The sequence below is a fragment of the Sander vitreus genome, chromosome 2, assembly GCF_031162955.1.
Source record: "Sander vitreus isolate 19-12246 chromosome 2, sanVit1, whole genome shotgun sequence".
Classification (NCBI taxonomy): domain Eukaryota; kingdom Metazoa; phylum Chordata; class Actinopteri; order Perciformes; family Percidae; genus Sander; species Sander vitreus.
The window spans coordinates 26,180,264-26,201,067 of NC_135856.1; the positions used below are offsets into that span (position 1 = coordinate 26,180,264).

The window sequence follows — 20,804 nt, forward strand, 5'->3', positions numbered from 1 at the left end:
TGCTGTCTACCCTCCCACTACTAAAGAAAAACACACTACTCCAGTCAGGCATGATACGCTGAGCTCGTTGCAATATGGTTGACAAGGATTTAAAGTATGTCTGAATTTAATAACCTGATGGCGAGATGAATAAAAGTTCTAGTATGTATGTATGTATGTTTGTATGTATACGTATGTATGTATGTATGTATGTATGTATGCTCATATATAGCCTAGTCTACATTAAGGCAACATCTACATACTTGTTTAATTTATTACAGCAAAGGAATGCAGAAAGTTAAGTTGGTCAGAATCAAGCATATATAATAAATATCATGAAATCATTTAGTTTAGGCTATACCTTGGTGCCTCTCTCTCTTCCAGTATCCATTTGTTCAATGAATTGAAGGATATACTGGTACAATAGCATTAACAGTGACACTATGATATTTAGAGACTGATATTGTTTTAATACTATAGAGATAGCAGGCTATATTAATGGTAAAGAATAGAGAGCTTCGGATACCTTATTAGGCGAGCTATTTCTTGTATTTCACACGTTTACACTAGCTAGACTATTGTTTTCTATAGCCAACTAAAATATTCCTTTATCTTTACCTCAAGTAAATGTAGCTGAAGTGAAGCAAGTAAAGTAAAAGTCATTAACAACCATGGGCGTAAATCTGATCTAACAGTAGGGGGGGGACAATAAACATAACATTTCTGAAGAGCAATTTTAGAAGGGGACACAAATAATACAGCCACAATTATACTCGTAGAGGACATGTGTACACAGAGGAAAGCCTTAATACTATCATTAGTGTAGCATGGAGACTGTACCATTATCCTTCTTTTCAGTGTTTCTCTTGATTCAATGAAAAAGCTGACTAAATTGACCAAAATATTCTTCTTTAAAACCATGTATTTATTTTAAGTTGTTTACAATCAAGCCACAAAAATAACTTAAAACATAATGACTTATTTTGAAAAAGTGTCCCCATATAAAAGAAATATATAATATATATAAAAATACTTTTGTACGCTGATCATAATGTTACTTAGTGAGCCACTAGTAAAGCTCATCTGCTAACCCTGACAGCCACATGAGCCACACTGTCTGCAGCAAACCCACTGATCAGCCACTTAACATCATATTGAACAGAACACAACTGTAGATCTTCAATATACAGTCTATGATAATAACCCTAAAATCAGTTCACACACATAACGTTAGGCTTATCGCCATGGTAACGTTAGTTGTAGTGGGTGCATTTCTATCCAACAAGCTATTAAACAAGCTAGGTAACGTTAAATAATATTACTAACATAGCAAACCTTTTGTCATGACTAATTCATCAATTACTCAGCATCATTTCCATTTGAGAAAAGAACAACATCATCCGATGTTTAATGTGAATAAAATAGCCTTGAACCGCCTACCTACTTACTAGCTACATTCCTGTCACTACAGATGTGACTGTGGAGTGCAGATCTGATTCCTAGTACAGCAGGCACTGGACCAAACCACTGTGAGGCAAAAGAGGGGGAACTCAAAATGTTTCTAAACTTAAAAAGCTTTTTTGGGGGTTTGTATTGTTTTACTACTTACACAGATATTTTAAGTATACATTTTTATGTTATTTACAATACACAGCATGGTTTTCAAGGGGTGACAACCCTTAGATGGGGGGGTCCTGACTCCCCCGACCCCCCTGGGATTTACGCCCTTGTTAACAACAACTTACAATTTCACTCTGTATCACTCACTGTGTGTGTGGTAGCAAGTCCAGACCAAAGAATTGCGACAAGACAAGATAAATCCTGCAGCTACTTGCAACACACCGGTCTGCAGCATTCTGAAAGCTGCCAGTTTAGACCAATGACAAGAGCCAAGACGGTGTATCATCTTCATAGCCATGGACTCTTTGTACTTCTGTCTAACTTTCGACTTTCCGGCTTTTTTGTAGCTGGATATATTATATATATATATATATTATATATATATATATATATATATATATATATATATATATATTATATATATATATATATATATTATTTGTTGTTTCTAATATAGAATTTGGATAACGTTAATGATAGTGAGATACTTGCTACAGCTGCATTTCGAGTGATAAATCGGCGAAAACATTTTATCTCTCTGATTTACTGCTTTATTTTAATGCTGCCTGGCGCTCTCTCTCTCTTCAGTAACTCTACGTCGCCAGTCCACATACCGTTACCGTGCAAGCGGCCGCTCGTAAGCCTCTCTCTAAAACACTGCCATTTCGACCAATTGACAATTCGTGAAATAAAAATAAAACAGACTGCAGTGCACGATGACACCAACAGATGAATGGTGAAGGAAGATTGATTCCACGTAGTGAGTGATACAGAGTGCACTGTAAAAAATAAATAAATAATCTAATTATTATTTTTCTTATTATTATTAGAGGGGGCTTCAACATTTTTGGGGTAACTTCAGCCCCCCTAAAATAGGCCTAACGACGTCCCTGATAAGCATGACATCTCATCATTGCGCTTTTGTGGCATTGAACAAGTCAGTCTTCCAAAAAAGGGGGGGCAACCACGACTTGCTAAAGACGCGAGGCATATTGGATATTTACTTTGCAGACCCTATCACCAAAAGGCCTTAATGATGAATTTAATCTCAATATGATGTTATGCTAATTTGATGTTTTTTCCTTGTTTGTTGTTTTTTCCTTTTTTCCTTATTAGTTTATCCTCAGTAACTGTTCATTGTACATGTGCATATGGACTGTTATAATGTAATTTAACCAATGTAATGATCCACTTTTGAATGGACTGTGGCCTCTCTGATTAAGAGTAGATAAATATTGGGCTAATGACAATGCATTGATCATGAGCCTATAACAAAATTGGTCTGATTATCCATTGTTTTTAAATGTACTGAGTGGCATTTTTTCTGCCTTTTCCTGTTCACGGTCCGTGATCGGAGTGCCACTTTGTGAATGAATGACGTCATTCAAGAGCCGGACCTGATTGGTCCTGGTTAGTCAACCAAACTATTTAAGGCTATGGTTGAGGTGAATGTGTGAATTTACCTGATGAAGGTCTGAGACTGAAACTTTGTATTTTTCTAAATAAATTATTGCTTGCGTAATGGTCAGTGTGCGGGACTCTTCTCTAAACTTTTGATCCGCTGCTTTTGATCATATCCTACTCACCTGCCCGACGAAAGAGGTGTGCAAAAAAGCTTTCTTACGTTGCACTTAAAATATTATAAAATAAAAAAAAGCACCAAATCTTCAACAGCTGAAAACAGAGAATATTTCCATTGTTTGCTTAAATAAAAAACTGTAATGGTTCATTAATAGTCTTGGTTATGACTTTTCTGCCAATCAACTAATTGCTCAATCGTCTGATTGTTTCAGCTCTAATCTGCTGTCAGTTTCAATTAGGCCCAATATTTCAATGTCAGAAATTGTACAAAGCCATAGTTAAAGCAACACTAGAGAACTTTTCCCGCTTCGGTCCCCCTACAGGTTGGAAGTGGAATTGTCTATTACATTACATTGTCCAGTTCATTCGAACTACAGATCCGCTACCCGATCAGGCAAACTTGCATAATGTAATGTAATGGACAATTCCGCTTCCAACCTGTAGGGGGACCGAAGCGGAAAAGTTCTCTTGTGTTGCTTTAACTTTTCAAACTAGAAGTTCTCTACAAAGGCGCCCAAAATAAGTGAAATGTGAGAAATGAGGGACCATTTATTAAATTTTCAGTTGTTGAAGTAGCTAAAGATAGACAAATTGGACAAACCAATGCTTTAATCGGCAATAAAAACAAAAACATTATAATTAAACAAAGCACATTTTACCATCATTCATGTTCTATAGTATTCCGTGTTATTCAATGACTGGCTGTGCATTGATTGGTTAAAATCCAGCATCAGGAATCATGCGTGTCCACGTCCTTCATTGTGACCCAAGCTAAAGCCAGCCAATCCTATTACCTGGTCGGCATCCTCTAAGTGTGCAAGATGCTGCTCTGCAATGTGTCTCTATTTAAAGCAAACTAATAGCACTATTTCTAGAACTTCAACAGCACCAATTGTCTGAACTCTAAACTCAACCCACTGACATCTGTGGCCTCATTTACTGCCTGCAGCTTTTTACACAAGTTTCAGTTACCAGTAGACAGTTATGTGTAGAAGTTTCCAAGTACTGACACGTATTAACCACAAAAAACCACATACAAAAAAAAAAATCTTCCTTGGTATCTGAATCATGAGACACCAACACACTCTCAAACAAGCTCAGATTACGAGCGGGAAAACCCTTTATCACCATATATGCAATGTTATATTATCGATCATGATATATATTACATTTTCTAGAAAAGTAATTGAGAAATTTAAAATTTAAAACATTAAATTAATGGGACAATATGGTTACTGTACGGGTTTGGTCCATATACTGTAGTGAATGAGGAGTGGACAGCATTTCTACTCAGTTTTTGGCCCAAAAACATAAGAATCTCTTGGCAGGCATCTAAACATAGAATGTTGTCTTAACACTTACTTTGTTTGCAAAGCTATAGTTAGAAACTACCTGTAACAACAAGAAATCTGAGATGAAACACTCCTACTTTTCCTGTCCTACTCAAATCAACTTTTCCAAATCACTACTTTAAGTTGGCTTTCATTGGCCACACTGATAATGTTAGTGGAAAACACACCTCCAGCCTCAGCTGTCTTTACTGTGGAAAGATGCAGAATTCTGTATGAGCTATGTCTGGAAATTAGTCCCTGACACGCATGCACGCATGCACACACACACACACACACACACACAAATATGAAATATATATATATATATATATATACAGTGCACACAAAGACACACACACGAACAGGTGGCCTATTTACTAAACAAGAACACTGGAATTGATGTTCACACACACACACACACACACACACACACACACACACATACACACACTGCCAACTGTCAACTGGTGTGTGGGCAGTAAAAAAATAATTTTACTAAATTGAGTGAAAGTAAAAGAGATGTGTTTTGATAGTATATTCACAGGAGGAAATTTAGATTTAAAAGATAACAGTTGTTATTCTGAAAATGTTCCAATACATTCCCAATAAATCCCAGGAAAAGACCCAAACAGTGCTCATGTTCATCATAGCGAGGGAACATGTCATCCTCACTTTGGACGCAATGGACACAGAGGAATAAGTTATGACTTTGGCTACGCAGGTAATAAATGTAATTCAACAATATATTGTTTTGATCTTTTGATAAAATGTGTTGAGTATAATAACTATAAAATACATAAAATACTCAACAGCTCTGATGGCCTTAATGCTAACAAACAAGCTCAGTAATTTTTAAGCTAAGTTAAATCTATTTTTAAATAGTATTTAATACATGCCTGCTTTCATGCAATACATGTAAGAGGTCTGTTTGTAAATGTTTGGTATTTATATTATATACAGTATAATGCCTATAGGTGTAGCAGTATGAAAGTTATAGGTTTAATGTATCTTACAGGATATTTATATAGTTCAAAGTTCATGTTTGTAACGTCTCATGTAGGTGGCTGCTTTATGCATTTTTTTGCTTGACATATAAAAAGCAACACAGAGCTTGCCTGTACCAACCCACACACTGACCCTGATGTGGGTACACTCTGTGAAAATCAGTGAAATAAAGAAGAGACACTGACAAGTAGAAGACTGCATCCTCTAAGCTGATCAAGGGATTTGCTGATAGCCAGGTTTAAATCAGTAGTCCTGCATGGAGTCAAAGCAAGCACTCTGCAGTGTCCTCAGGGTGGTAGACTACATGGACACATGTAGTCTATGGGCACATGCTTGTAATGTTTGGTAGTTTAAACAATACATTTATTATGAGTCACAAAACAGATTATCTGCCAATAATTCCATAATTCACGTAACAATACTCCATTATGTGGTTTAAAAAAAAACAATTGTGCATGTGTGCTCTTCAGGTGTACATTTTTCATTAGTCTGAATTTGCATTTCTGAGAAGATATTGATGTTTGTGCTACTTCATCATTTTAATACTCTCAGCCATGTGGTGCATTCATGTGCTCATGTAAAGCTCTAGATGTGTTCAGTAGATGTGTTTCACATGAAGGCTTCTAAAATAACGTGTTATTTTGACAATGTTTAAGTTGTAGGTTGAAGGCACGTTTGACGGAGCTAAACTAACCATATTCTCCTGCTTCCAGTCTTTGCGCCAAGCTAAGCTGAATACATTGGACCAGTTTTCAGAACACAAAGATGTTAAACTGCTATCAATCTAACTCCTGGTAAGAAAGCTAGCAACAGTGGTTTTCAAAAGTCAGAGTATTCCTTTAACCGGCACATTTGAACTGAGCGAAACAACAGTTGAACTCGCTATCCATGCGTTGTTATCCAGTCTCGTTATCTTCTCTGGATGACATTAAAGTCTGATAAGCAGTACTACTGTGTGCGTATTGGTCTGTAGCATCTGTACAGTAGTTGCATCTGTATCATACTCTCACTTAAGATTTCCCATCTCTTTGGCTCATACCTAATAAACAGAAATACTTTCTCCTTTATTTCAATGTTTTTGTTGACTTTCTAAAATCACTTATAGTAAGAAGCCTTTAAGGGGAAAAGCCATAATATTAACAATATTGAAATGTACACTTGCAGTGGATTTGTGAGTCTGTAGATGTTTGTTTACAGATATATTTAATATATTCAGTAGAACCTTAACAGCTTTGAGTTGTAGTTCAAGTGGAATGTTTGTTTAAAGGAAGTTAGCTTTTTGCATATAAATAATGTAAATGTAAAACAAAACAACAGGCACGCCACACACACTTGTTTGGGCTTGCGAGCTGGCCAAAGAGTAGTAGGCTAACGTTAAGTTTTGAGTGGATGGCGAGCCCGAGACGCCGAAATGGATGCCAATAAGGTTCTGAATGGAAAGTGTACTTTTAAAAAGTTGCCAAATGGTTCCATTGACAAGACCAAAGTGATCTGTGTGTTTTGTTGTTGTGAACTGAGCTATCATCGCAGCACGTCCAGTCTGAAATACCACTTGATGGCCAAGCACACAGCTGATGCGTATTCTTCGCCCCCTCGTCAAAGGCAGGCGACAATGGATGACTTCAGACAGAAGCACATTTGCACAAAGCAAGCCGATCCACTTTTCCATGTTGATAAGAGCATTAAAATAAGAAAAAAATAATGGGACAAAAAGAAATCAAGGGACATTTAGAATAGATAAAAATGTGCGATTAATTGCGAGTTAACTATGACATTAATGCGATTAATCGCAATTAAATATTTGAATCGTTTGACAGTTTCAATCGTTTGTTTCTTGTATGTATGTATGTATGTAATCTATTTGTTCTCCAGGTCTAGGACAGCCATTGTTTTTTTTCTGTTTCTGTACAGTATGAAAATGAACTAACAGACAGTGTAACAAGAAAACTTTAAGGAAAGTTTAGTTTTTGCACACTTGATGTTTAGTGGGATGGAGTACAGAAACGTTTCAAAAGTGTGCTAATTGATTTTTTTCATATTATGGATACAAATGGAATGGATGCCTAGAACAGTAGGACAAATATGTCAACATTTCTTAAATGATTTAAGTATCAAGGATTTGTAGTTTATGGGCTAAAACATGGAAAACCACATTTTACTGGTCCAGTGAAATAACAATTGCATTTTCTATGTTTTCAACTTGTGTTGCTGGGTGTATTGTTCCTATATCTATTGCTTTTATACCTAAAATAAGAAGATGGTCTTTAAAATTAAAGTACTTTTTTTCTACTTTCAGCTTTGTCACATTTTAAACATGTAAAAATAGGATTAGAAGAAACGTTATTCAAAGCAAAGACCTGCATCATTCAATAAGCTCATGCTGGACTGACTACAGTCTACCATGGAGATGATTTACACTGCAGAAGGGGAAAGAAGTGCAGAGCTAGTAGCATTGATTAAAAAAAGAGTATTATTAGTATTCTTTACATACAAATCTAAAAAGTATATTCTTGGGGTTATTCATTTATTATAACTATATCTGTGTTCTAGTTCTTCGGACTCTTCACTCTGACCACAGGCAGCTGCCTGTAAAAATGATGGATTTTGTATACATTAATACTGAGTGGCCTTCACTGTATGTAAGCAGGTGTACCCACTTATTGACTTTTCTATATAAATCTTTTCTTGGGCTAGTTCCTCCTTACCTATGTACATACGACCTATGCTCTCATGAAGTCAGTTCCCCCAAATAAGATGAAGTTTGGTAGAAAAAAAGCTTATAAACAACTTGTTCCACCTGAGAGATTGTACAGAACAACTTAGTAAATAGTAAATTTTAAAGGAGCTAGAAACAGCACTTCTCATTTTGCTCCACATTTATCGCCTTAACTTAATTTAGATAGTTTTGACAGGTAAAAAACCCATGCATGTGTCTTAATTGGTCATTTTTCCCTTATTTAGATCCCTGACAATAGAGATGTTACCTAATGTAACAAATAACGAAACGTCATTTAAAAAAGCGAGTAATCCAACAGTCAAGACTTTTTAGATGCAGACCTTGTGACCACTGTACACATTGGACAATGAATGAATGACCATAGGATATTATGCTAAATAGGGCTGTACCGAATAGATTAAAGCTCAATCAACATTCGTATGCCTCGCTAGGGTGGGGAGATTGGATACGTCGCCTGTTGTTTTTTGGGGGCGATTTAATCGTCTGCCTCCGAAGAACGAGTTGCCTGCTGGGCAGCAACTCTCACTTGGCTCTCACAAAGAGGTCACCAATGGAAGAGAGAGACAGCCTATTTTCAAAAATAAAATATGACGACAGACTTCATATGAGGAAGTGAAACCATTTTTTACTAACAGTTACTCCCAAAAAGATGTCGGCTACTTTTTAAGTTCCTGTTTACATCTTAATAAGTGCATGCAACGACAAAATATTCTTGTTTGTGTCTGGAATCAAGAGACCAAATATACACAATTTAACTAAAAATTAGCAACCATCTGACGCATGAGTTTGTAAACTATAGTTTTCATTAGAACTCAACTCTTTAGTTCATGTATGGCGAGGATGACCTTATTCTCCTTTCTGCTTTAAGTCCCTAACTCTGTCAGACAAAGCCACTTCATAGCCTCATGAATGGCGGCACGGTGGCTCAGTGATCACAGCAAGTAGGCACTGCTGAGTACTGGGTTGGAGTCCCGGTCAGGGCAGGGCCTTTCTGTGTGGAGTTTGCACGTTCCCCCCGTGTTTGTGTGGGTTTCCTTCAGGGGCTCCTGCCAGTACCGCACGGCGAAGGTATCACTGCTCCTAATTAGTTAGGCTTGGTTAAATGCAGAGGATACATTCCTTGTATATGTAAAAATGTAGCTGTGGGTGCCTGGTTAGCTCACCTGGTAGAGCGGGCACCCATGTGTAGAGGTTTACTCCTCAACGCAGTGGCCGCAGGTTTGACTCCGACCTGCGGCCTTTTGCTGCATGTCATTCCCCCCTTTCTCTCCCCTTTCAAGTCTAAGCTGTCCTATACAAATAAAGGCCTAAAATGCCCCCCAAAAAATCTTTTTAAATCTTTAAAAAAAAAAAAAATGTACTTGTCAAATAAAGGAAATATTATTTTCATGTCGAATCTCAGTTTGAAGAGGAACAATGCGGATTCCGTCCTGGTCGTGGAACAACGGACCAGATCTTTACTCTCGCAAGGATCCTGGAGGGAGCCTGGGAGTATGCCCAACCAGTGTGTTTTGTGTTTTGTGGATCTGGAGAAGGCGTATGACCGGGTGCCCCGGGAGATACTGTGGGAGGTGCTGCGGGAGTACGGGGTGAGGGGGTCCCTTCTCAGGGCCATCCAATCTCTGTACGACCAAAGTGAGAGCTGTGTCCGGGTTCTCGGCAGTAAGTCGGACTCGTTTCAGGTGAGAGTTGGCCTCCGCCAGGGCTGCGCTTTGTCACCAATCCTGTTTGTAGTATTTATGGACAGGATATCGAGGCGTAGTCGGGGTGGAGAGGGGTTGCAGTTCGGTGGGCTGGGGATCTCATTGCTGCTTTTTGCAGATGATGTGTTCCTGATGGCATCATCGGCCTGTGACCTTCAGCACTCACTGGATCGGTTCGCAGCCGAGTGTGAAGCGGCTGGGATGAGGATCAGCACCTCTAAATCGGAGGCCATGGTTCTCAGCAGGAAACCGATGGAGTGCCTTCTCCAGGTAGGGAATGAGTCCTTACCCCCAAGTGAAGGAGTTCAAGTACCTTGGGGTCTTGTTCGCGAGTGAGGGGACAATGGAGCGGGAGATTGGTCGGAGAATCGGCACAGCAGGTGCGGTATTACATTCAATTTATCGCACCGAAAAGAGAGCTGAGCCAGAAGTCAAAGCTCTCAATCTACCGGTCAGTTTTTGTTCCTACCCTCACCTATGGTCATGAAGGCTGGGTCATGACCGAAAGAACAAGATCCAGGGTACAACCGGCCGAAATGGGTTTCCTCAGGAGGGTAGCTGGCGTCTCCCTTAGAGATAGGGTGAGAAGCTCAGTTATCCGTGAGGAGCTCGGAGTAGAGCCGCTGCTCCTTTGCGTCGAAAGGAGCCAGTTGAGGTGGTTCGGGCATCTGGTAAGGATGCCCCCTGGGCGCCTCCCTAGGGAGGTGTTCCAGGCACGTCCAGCTGGGAGGAGACCTCGGGGGAGACCCAGGACTAGGTGGAGCGATTATATCTCTAACCTGGCCTGGGAACGCCTCGGGATCCCCCAGTCGGAGCTGGTTAATGTGGCCCGGGAAAGGGAAGTTTGGGGTCCCCTGCTGGAGTTGCTATCCCCCGCGACCCGACCCCGGATAAGCAGATGAAGATGGCTGGATGGATTATTTTCATGTGATGTAACATGAGGTGATGGGATGTTCTATGATGTGATGTCAGGCTCTCAAGTGGGGGAACAGTGATAAAAGGCTGCTGAGTGCATACTGTACATGTACTGTATGCGAGCGACTGAGTGAGTTGAAAAGACTGTCAGCTGATAATGGAGGCTGACACATGCACATTCACACACAAACCCACACACACACACACGCACGCACGCACACACACACACACGCACGCTTGCACCCTAGCACGCACATATGCAACCTATTCTACAGTCATTTAGATCATCTCTTAAGGACTAATCAAATGATTTCTACCTTCTGACAACACAAAGCTGAAATGTTAAGCTTTAACTGGAAAAAACATAAACCTACAGAGCTTTTTCTGGCACCTCAGAAGCACAAAAACAGAGTTAAGAGGTCAGTAACTCACCTCGGTCTTGTCTTTGGAGCGAGCAGCACTCTTGCCATTGCTGGCTGTCTCCCTGGCCGGAACCACACTTATCTGTTGTATTGGCATGCTGCTGTTTCTAGGCAACACTCTGGTATTACTCCCACAGCTTTCCCAGCACGCCGCGCCTTCCTGTCCTCCGATCCGCGTCCCTGCGAGTGATCCGCTGTTCCATCCACGAGCCGCTTTTAGGGAAAAGGGACAGCTCTCCGGGATCGCTTTCCTTAATCAGCCCAATCCAGATCACCAAGAGAAACGGAGATGGGATCAGGTCACCGTGGCAACAGGAAGACAGCTCTGGAAATGGTTGGGTGTGAAGTCGTCATGACGACTGGGAAACTACTCAACAGTGCGCACCACTTACTCCTCCTCCTCCTCCTCCTCCTGTTCCCTCGTGCTGAGAGAGACGTAAAGAGGAAGAGTTGAGATGGAGCCGAGCAGTACACAAGAAGACAAGGCAAACGTGTGTTGTAGTGATGTGCGTGCGTGTGTGTGTCTCGGAGGGGTGGAGCCAGGATTTTGTCGTGCTTGCTGGGTAATAAGCATTCGGTCCACAAGGATTAGGGCTTAGACTAACCTCAATCTCCTCCTCTGACCAGTGGTGCTGCTAATAAGCTTATGCAAGTTGTGCACATGAGTAGCAGCCACACACACACACACACACACACACACATACACACACACAGCCAATAGCCTGATTGTTCAGAGACTCCCTGCTGAGAAACAATGTGTTGATAGATGTTTAGCCACCTTATTTCTTCTGTCAGGTTAAAGGAATAAAGGCACATTAGTCGTCTGACCGGCCATGAGGTGAAAACCCTATACAACCATATCAGTGTCTTCACAGAATGTGTGTGTAGGCGTGTGTGTTTCTGGTGGTGAGCGTGTAATCCTATTTGAAATAGTCTTAGGTCATGAGGATTATGATTGATATAACTGGAAAATGGGTGACTTGAGGTGATAACGAAAGTGAGATGAAGAGGCAAACAAACTCAAGTGGTACATTTCTCCTTAGATGTGCACAGGGCAATGGCTTTTTTTTTTTAAGTTAAAATATTCAAGGGGCTTCCAAGATGAATAATCAAGATGATTTGAATAAATTACAAATCAAATTTATTCCCGCTGCAACTGGAATTTTAAACCAGATTGTGTAGTTTTCTTCCCTTCACTTTTTATTATTAGTATTATTATTCTATACTGTTAGAATGAAATTGGCTTTACAAATACATTTCATCCATGGCTCCAATATTTTTTGTGTGTTAATAGGTGCATTAACGGCAGTTTACCGGGTTGGAAAAGCAGCTGAGCCAATAAGAGTTTTGTAGGCGGGATTATGAAGGGAAAGGTCATCTTCTTGTACAAGAGCAAGAACAATGTAGAAAGAACATTTGCCACAAAAATGGCGTCAATCGACATATTTGTTTGATTTGAAAGCTCAAGCCAACAGTTGAAGAATCTCTACCAGTGGACAATAAAGTCAAACTGTATTGTATCATAAAAAAGCAGCAGCAGCCATGTTTTCAACAAGCACAAATGAGAGAATTTCTCATGTATATATGTGTCCCAGATAAGATATGCAAACCCACATGCTTCACACACACAGGAAATACATATAGAGTAAGCATTTAATGGAATTGGAAACAGGGAAGTCAGAACCCACTTGCTTTGTGGTCATCACGCTTGTGGACCGCACATGAGAAGATGAGTAGGGGGTTTCAGAGCTCATATTGATTTGTTCCACTGCAACAGAAACCGCATCACACCCTGCAAAGAAAACATAAAGCCGCTTGAGCTTTATCTTTCAAGTTTTGCTTTCAGAAAGTCAGAATGTGTTTCCCACTTTTACCAAGTAAAGCAAATACTCCACCTGAGAGCAACATCATGAATCTTAAAATTGATAAATTTATACAAGGGGAGCTTCTACTTAAACACACACACATACAGGCGCAAGGCCCATTAATAATTAGGGTAAATATGATCTCACTTGAACTTGAAAGGGGATGTGTTAGTTTGCTCTTCACAGCTCTTGCAAGTCTGTGAAAAGACAGAGGGGGTGTGTGTTTGTCATGTGTCATGAAGCTGCTGTGTTATGGTCAACATCTGAATGCTCCAGAAACATACACTGGGTAAGTGTTTGATCCTAATTTTGATTCAGTGTGTCATGGGAAGAGATGTCACCTTTGTGGGAAAACAGGTTTTACAGATGAAATGTTCACAGCTGCGGCAGCGAGTGTAGATGGCATCTCCATTTACTGAGCTGGAGGTGTTGACGATCATGTTCTCTCTCCTGGTGTTCGCCCTCTTCACTCTCATTGGGATGCTCGATGAGGAGCGTGCATGCACGAATGGTACGACTGCAAACACACACACACACACACACACACACACAAATGTCACAGTGCACTTTGCATTTATGTTATCAAGGGACATAGTATGCTGTGATGACTGCCACTTTCATACATGTTTGTAATATGGATGGAAAACAACAGAAACACCTCTGACTGTACATGCAGTTTATACAACAGTGCTGCAATATATCCTCCCCTCATGAAGGTTATAATGTTCCGTTTTGGTGGAAATTGTTTTAGAGAGGTGTTGATTCAATTTAATGATTATTTTGAAGGCTGAAGTATGTATGTCTAACCTCATTAATATAAATGTGGTGGAGAAAATTGAGTACGATACAATGTAATTCTGCAGTCGGCAGGGCAGTTGTATTACACTGCATTAGTTTTAACACATAGTTGCACATTAACATTGTACATTTCATATTTTATATATTATTACTGTATATTTGTTTTTATTATATATGTTAAAAGTCTGGATAATATATGTTGTTTGTATATGTTGTTTGTATACCTGGAGTGGTAACAAAAATAATTTTGTTTGTAAAGTATTTCTGATTCTGATTCTGATTAACAAGGTATACAGTACCTATCACACTGGCAATGGAGGAATAGTATATACTGAAAATATTTTTGCGCAAAACAATAAACACATCCTACAATATCTCTCAATATAGTTACAGCACTACAAACTACAACCTCAAAGATTGTAGTGTGATTAAATAAAAACGTATCTGAAGCATGGAGGTTTATTCATGACAGCCATGAACAGACCACATACAATTTATGAGGTATAAAATAAGTCACGTATAGAATAACAAATATACTGTATTTAAAAATCAGTTAAAGGTCCACTTAGAAGCTTTTTACTGTATTTTACCTAAGACAATCATTGGTGGTCCAATACTTTATATACATAATTGTATTTTACACATGATTTGTATCATCATAGATTTATATTATATGAGACTCTAAACAGCATAAATAATTGCTACCATTTTCTATCCATCAGAGACAAACATAGAGCCCCAAAGTGAGGAGGTGATCGTCTGACTCCAGACGAGGTTCATGACTAAGAATGTAAAGCTTCAGAGGGCAACAGCGGTCTTTTTCTTCCTGTTCAGTGCCTTATAAGGACATGTCAGCAAAAGACTTGTGTGTGTGTGTGTGTGTGTGTGTGTGTAAGAGTGTTATCAGTTACCAGAACAAAGTCTAAATATCGACCGCTGAACATGTGCGTGTACATTATTATAGGATCCAGTGTTGCTCAATTCAGGATGAGGCACAAAGGAGTGGCCTAGATGTTACACTGTAAAAGAAAAAGTCAATAAACAAACGCCTGCTTCAACAAACTGTTCAAAGACAGTATCTCACGCCTGCTTTCTTTCCTCTTTGTATGTGAAGACACACAGAAGTGTTTTTATTTTGACCTTTACATCTGAAAAAAGCTGCTGTGATACTTCCTCTCAAAACCCTGTACCTACCTTTTCTTGTTTGATATCGCTGTTGGATTTACTAAACAGGAAATATGCCTAAAACAAAGGTCATCTCTGACTGAGGTCTACAGCTACAGAAAATCCAGGTCAGAAACAAAAGGTGGGCTGGAAGGATTAGAGTGAGATCTCAAATTCTGCAGGAATGAGGCGTCTTGTCAGAGATCAAAGGGTGGAGCTTGTGTGAACGAGCAGATCTACAGCAGCAAGAAAAATGTGTGAATCGCAGGCCATAAGATTCATCCAGCCCCTCAGTGATGATGATATAAAACAGCATGGTGCAACGTAATTATACCTGCTAATGTATTAATGAATGCCTCTTTACAATTTCACTGAAGCTCCTGACCTTTTACTGCAGTTCTTTCATTGGATGTGTTCATGAGAATATTTGTGCATATATTCATACTGTGATAACTTTATGGTTAACAGTAAAATGTAGTTAAAGTTATGCAAATGAAAAATAATCACTGAAGTAAACTTTTGATTTCAACACTGACTGTTTTATTCATGCCTCCAATTGCACTGGTCACTAATATTATGATTCTATAGTGCATTTCTTAACTTTGTGATTCCTAAACCCAGCATCTGATTCTGCACCGTTTCAGACTAAAAGTAACCAAGAATCGAGGATTCTGCAACAAAATGTGCCATAAAGCTCCGTCCAGACCAGGAAGAACTATTATTATTCTTGTTGTGAACAGAAACTCATTTTGAGTTTTAATACAGTAGACTGATACAACCCAGCACAACAAAGAGCACTGTAGGTACACTGTAGAGCATGAGTCACTATAAACCAACAGCTGACTGAATGAACAGTTACAATAACGAGAGTGTAAGGCCCTCTGCTGGAAGTAACATGCTACTGCACCTCAAGCTGTGTGTAACAGTATTGCTTTGAAAATACTTTTTTTCATCTACATAATGCAAAACCATGGCGTTTGTGCTGACCAATAAATTAATTTTAGTATGTGGATGTGTATTTTAAGATGGAAATAATCAGTAGTTTCACAATCAATTACAAAATTTGTTACAAACAACACAGAGAACATGGTTTTGGAAAGTTATTTCCCTGAATTATACTGCTATGCTTAGGCAATGCTTCCTCTGAGATATGTACAAATCCTACTGCCTTAGCAGAGAATAGCACTCTCTTTGCTCTTTAGCCCCATCTGCAGTTTTCATAAAATATCACATTGATGCTTCATTAAATTCCACTTAAAAGAAACCTGGCAGGTTGAGCCAAAGTAAAAAACTAGAAAAAGCACAATTTAGGAAGAGACTGGATGCTTTTCTCTACGTCCTTTGTATCTACTGATGTGTATGGCCAGAAAACCACGAAGACCCAGACTGTATTTAAAAATCAAACCAGAGGTGGCCGGGTTAGCTCAGTTGGTAGAGCAGGCGCACAGAGGGTTAAGGCTGTTTTATGCTTCTGCATTAGAGTGCGGATCAGGCCGCACTTTTCTGTCTGAGCCCGGCTCGCGTCCGACAGAGAAGTGACCGAACCCGACCCGAGCCCGATGGGCATTAACATATTTATGTACGTTTGTTTGTGTGGAAAGCCCGCTTTTATTAAGCAACTGTAGGAAGGCATTCGGAAATGTCAACAGATGAGTGCATCAGCGCACACGGGGCAACAAGCGCACGTTAATAAGCCGTTTAATTTAAAATGTTCAATGTGTTAACCTTTCCTGATTGCTTCGTTTCTGACCGTGGTCAGAAAACCAGGGGAGACTCGTTACCTCCAGGGCCGACGTTAACGTCGGGGTTAAAATCCCGTTTCTGGTCAGCAGATGAATGGCTTGGCTTTCAGTCTGGGGTTTATCTCGGACACCGCACACACCGTGTACAAAACTTAAACTCATTCCACCAACTCTGCTCCGGTCGCATCTACACGTCTGCTTCCTCTTTCTCTATCTCTCTTCTGCCCACTTTACACACACACACACACACACACACACACACACACACACACACACACACACACACACACACACACACACACACACACACACACACACACACACACAGAGCTCTCTTAAAGGAGCCGCAGCACCATTTTACAACAATTGCCTTATCGCGCTGATGTGACCGAGCCCGACCCGAACCCAACCATCATTCTAATTCTAAATATCTGTCCGAACCTGGCCCAGCCCGTCGGATACCGTCCAAGGTTATTATAGTTTTGCATTTTTCATTAGTTTTAATTTTTATTTCGTTTTGACTTTTTGTTTTCAAATTCAGTTTAGTTTTAATTAGTTTTTAAAGCGGGTTTGCTAGTTTAGTTTAGTTTTTATTTTTTTGAAAATGCTTAGTTTTAGTTTAGTTTTTATTAGTTTTAGTCTTTTTTTGTAATATGGGTTATTTGTCAGGGGATTCAAAAAGGTCAGAAAAAGTATTGTGTAATAATAACTCAACAAAAACATCATACAATTTTAGAAATATGTATTCACAATGTATTCAACAATAACACCAGTAAATAAAATAAAGCCTACATATGGTCATAAAAAGCCTATGTAAACAGTCTACACAAGACAGTATGTGCAAAATGTGTAAGTGATGTGTTCAAGGAAAAAAACCTAAATAGCCAACAGACTAAAGAAGACAGACATGAACACGTGTTTTGAACTTTGGTTTGAGTAAAGTGGCGAACTTTTTGAAGTCAATCGAGTCACACAGTAAGTGTAGCTAGACATCCCAGTATCAATCCACATATTAACCCCCGCTTCCTCCCGCTTTTGTGTTCCTGCGTATGTACTAACCAGCAGCTATCGGGTCGCCGGTGAAAGCCCTCCTGTAGTGTTCTCTGTCCTGCTGTTGTCTCTGTCATGCTGCCTGGCCCTGTATCTATACATCCATGCCCGTAACGTTACGGGCATGGATGTCGTTTTCGTTAATGATTATAACCTTGGTACCGTCAGGTCCCATCGGGCTCAAGTCAGGTATCCATCCTCTATTCTGCATCGAATCGACGGCGTACCCCCGCAGACCCCTCTGCGTCTATGCCGTACCCTATGCCGTAGCCTGACGTGCACCTCTCAAAAAATTTAACTACGCGTCGCTCGGCCGTAGCATGGTAGCATTTCCCCCGACTCATTTCCTGGTTCTCCTTCTCCATAAACATGAAATCAAGGAGAGGGTTAACTTTTCCTGCTAAAGAGTTCCCACCGTGGTCAGAAAGCACAGGTGAGTTTCTCTCACTATGACTCTAGAGTCGGTACTCGCTCCTAAGCTAATCGCCGTCACTCTCTCACTTCTCCCTCACTCTATCACCCACTCCCCACACACACACACACGCCGGCTCAACGCACATACCAGTGCACAAGTATAAACATCAGGCCACTTACGTAGGCAACGGCGAAAGCTCTGTGTGGAGCCTCCGCAGAACCATAAAACAGGCTTTACTCCTCAACGCAGCGGCCGCGGGTTCGACTCCAACCCTTTGTTGCCCCGTCTCTCTCCCCTTTCTGTCCTATGGAATTAAAGGCCTAAAATGCCCCAAAAAATAAATAAATTCAAACCAGAGTATGGACACTGGGTTTGTGTGTCCAGAGAAGCCGTCATGTCTGGGTTAGGATTTAACAAACCAAGTGACTTTTGGCCCCTGAAGCCCTATTGGGGCAACATCCTGAGGGATTAGAGGCTGCTCCCTGTTGAGTTTGCCCCCTGACCCCTCTGTCACTCCTCCACAGTCAGCCGTCTAGTTGCCAACGTGGAGGGGAGGAGGCGCTCCAGAATAAAGACTAGGATAATCAACCATCATGAGATCCTATCTTTTTCTTCACTAATGCAGAAGAAAAAGAAAAGAAAAGAAGAAAAAAAACGCCCGGCTTATTTGTGTGATTTGTCCTGATGGTTCATACTATTAGTGTGTGTATTGGGTGCCCACTGCTGTTCATGTGTATATGTATCTATTGGGGTCTGTATTGGGCAATCTGAGATAAAGAGTCTTAAGAGTAATTAAGCCCTGGCTGGCTGCGGCCCTCATTAACACTGACGACCTTTATGACAACCAGAGCTGTATAGTAATGAAGTAGAACTACTTCACTACTGTACTTAAGTACTAAAAAGCTGTATCTGTACTCTACTGGAGTATTATTTTTACCACTTTTACTTGAGTACATATTTAATACTTTTACTCCGATACATTTTTTATGTGCTGCATTGTTACTCGTTACTGTTGTGAATTCCTCACGCTACGGAGACTCTGTAGGTTACAGTGTGTGTAGTTACGGCTACGTTAGTTACGTACGCTAATAAGTTACGTAAGAAATCCCCAAGATCGCATTGTGTTTCTTTTCATTACGGCGATCGCCTGTTCAGAAGTCAGAGATGATGTAAATTGGTACTCTTTCTATTTGGCTATTGTTGCAGCAGATTAAGCTATTCCTGAGTTGTTTCAGTCTGAAATGAGTACTGAATGTTTTCACCCTGACAGTGACATGTGAAGCTGCTAATTTATCTGTGTTTTGCTAGCTTGCTAACTTTCCACTAGGCTACATCACACATTTTATTTCAGTATTTGTTAATAAGTGATTAATAACCCACTGTTGTATCAGATAATAGTAGTTATAACAGCTGTGACATTAATGTACCTTTTGGGGTTTATTTCAGAAACTTCCTTCATATATCCAGCAATGTACAGCTTGTGACTGTCTTAATATCAAGTAAAAAGTTGAACTCCAAAAATATGATATTCAAAATTTGTCTGCTATCTTTAATAACTACATAACACAATACTTGTACTTTTACTTTTAGTACTTGAGTAGTCAATTTTAAAATAAACTACTTGCAATACTTACGTACAAAAAATGCTGAATACTTTAGTACTTCCACTTAAGTGGGGCGCTTAAAGAGCACTTCAACTTCTACTCAAGTCACTTTTGTGATAGAGCACTTGTACTTTTACTCAAGTCACTTTTGTGATAGAGCACTTGTACTTTTACTCAAGTATGGGTCTCTAGTACTTTATACACCTCTGATGACAACAGACCTACTATCACTCCAATGATGGCCAACGAACTGACCCATCAGATCACAATCAACCATTGGACTAGACCCCATAAATGTTTTTACAACACGGCACATAACATTCCTGCTACTTATTTTTTCACCTACACTCTCTTTGTATACACTAGAATGACTCAGTTTATACCTATAGTCAATACAACTTGGGCTCTCGCAATTTGTTTAGTTGGTTATGATAATATTCTACTCACAAAAAGTAACGTCAATACAACAGGTCCAACAGAGCAACACACACAATCTTTCAAGACAGAATCAAAAGCTTTCCCCTAAAACAAGTGACAAATTAAAAGAAAAACTTCTGTTAAAAACAGTTAAAAATGACGTGGGCAATATGGATAAAATCCATCACCTATTATTTTGCAGATTTAGTCTTGATTAATCGTTCTATAAATTAGTTTCTAACGTCAGAAAATAGAAATGTCTTTCACAAGTTTTCAGAGCCAAAAGTGTCTTTAAATTTGCTAATTGTGTCTTATCAACAGTTCAAAACCCAAATCTATTCAATTTATGATATAAAACAGAGAAAAGTAGCAAATGCTCACATGACTGACTAATCTATTAAATGGGTTATTGTTTCAGTTCTAGTTCCAATACCAGGAAAACTACCTCATTTTGAG

At 39.7% G+C, this 20,804-nt stretch overlaps 1 protein-coding gene and 1 long non-coding RNA gene across 3 annotated transcripts in view; one reads left to right on the top strand and one right to left on the bottom strand.

The window, feature by feature from the left end:
* Positions 1-20,804, bottom strand: part of marchf1 (membrane-associated ring finger (C3HC4) 1) — a 43,187-nt gene that overhangs the window by 12,719 nt on the left and 9,664 nt on the right. For both annotated transcript variants that reach the window (XM_078262981.1, XM_078262974.1), the window contains exons 2-3: positions 12,982-13,085; positions 11,304-11,718 (exon numbers count right to left, since the gene is read on the bottom strand). In XM_078262981.1, the coding sequence (XP_078119107.1) occupies positions 11,304-11,390 (87 nt within the window). In that variant the 5' untranslated portion in view covers positions 11,391-11,718; positions 12,982-13,085. The remainder of the gene's footprint in view (positions 1-11,303; positions 11,719-12,981; positions 13,086-20,804) is intronic.
* LOC144530311 (uncharacterized) lies at positions 13,343-15,649 on the top strand. The gene is made up of 3 exons (XR_013503095.1): positions 13,343-13,447; positions 13,540-13,669; positions 14,679-15,649. It is a non-coding gene; the product is annotated as an uncharacterized LOC144530311 (long non-coding RNA).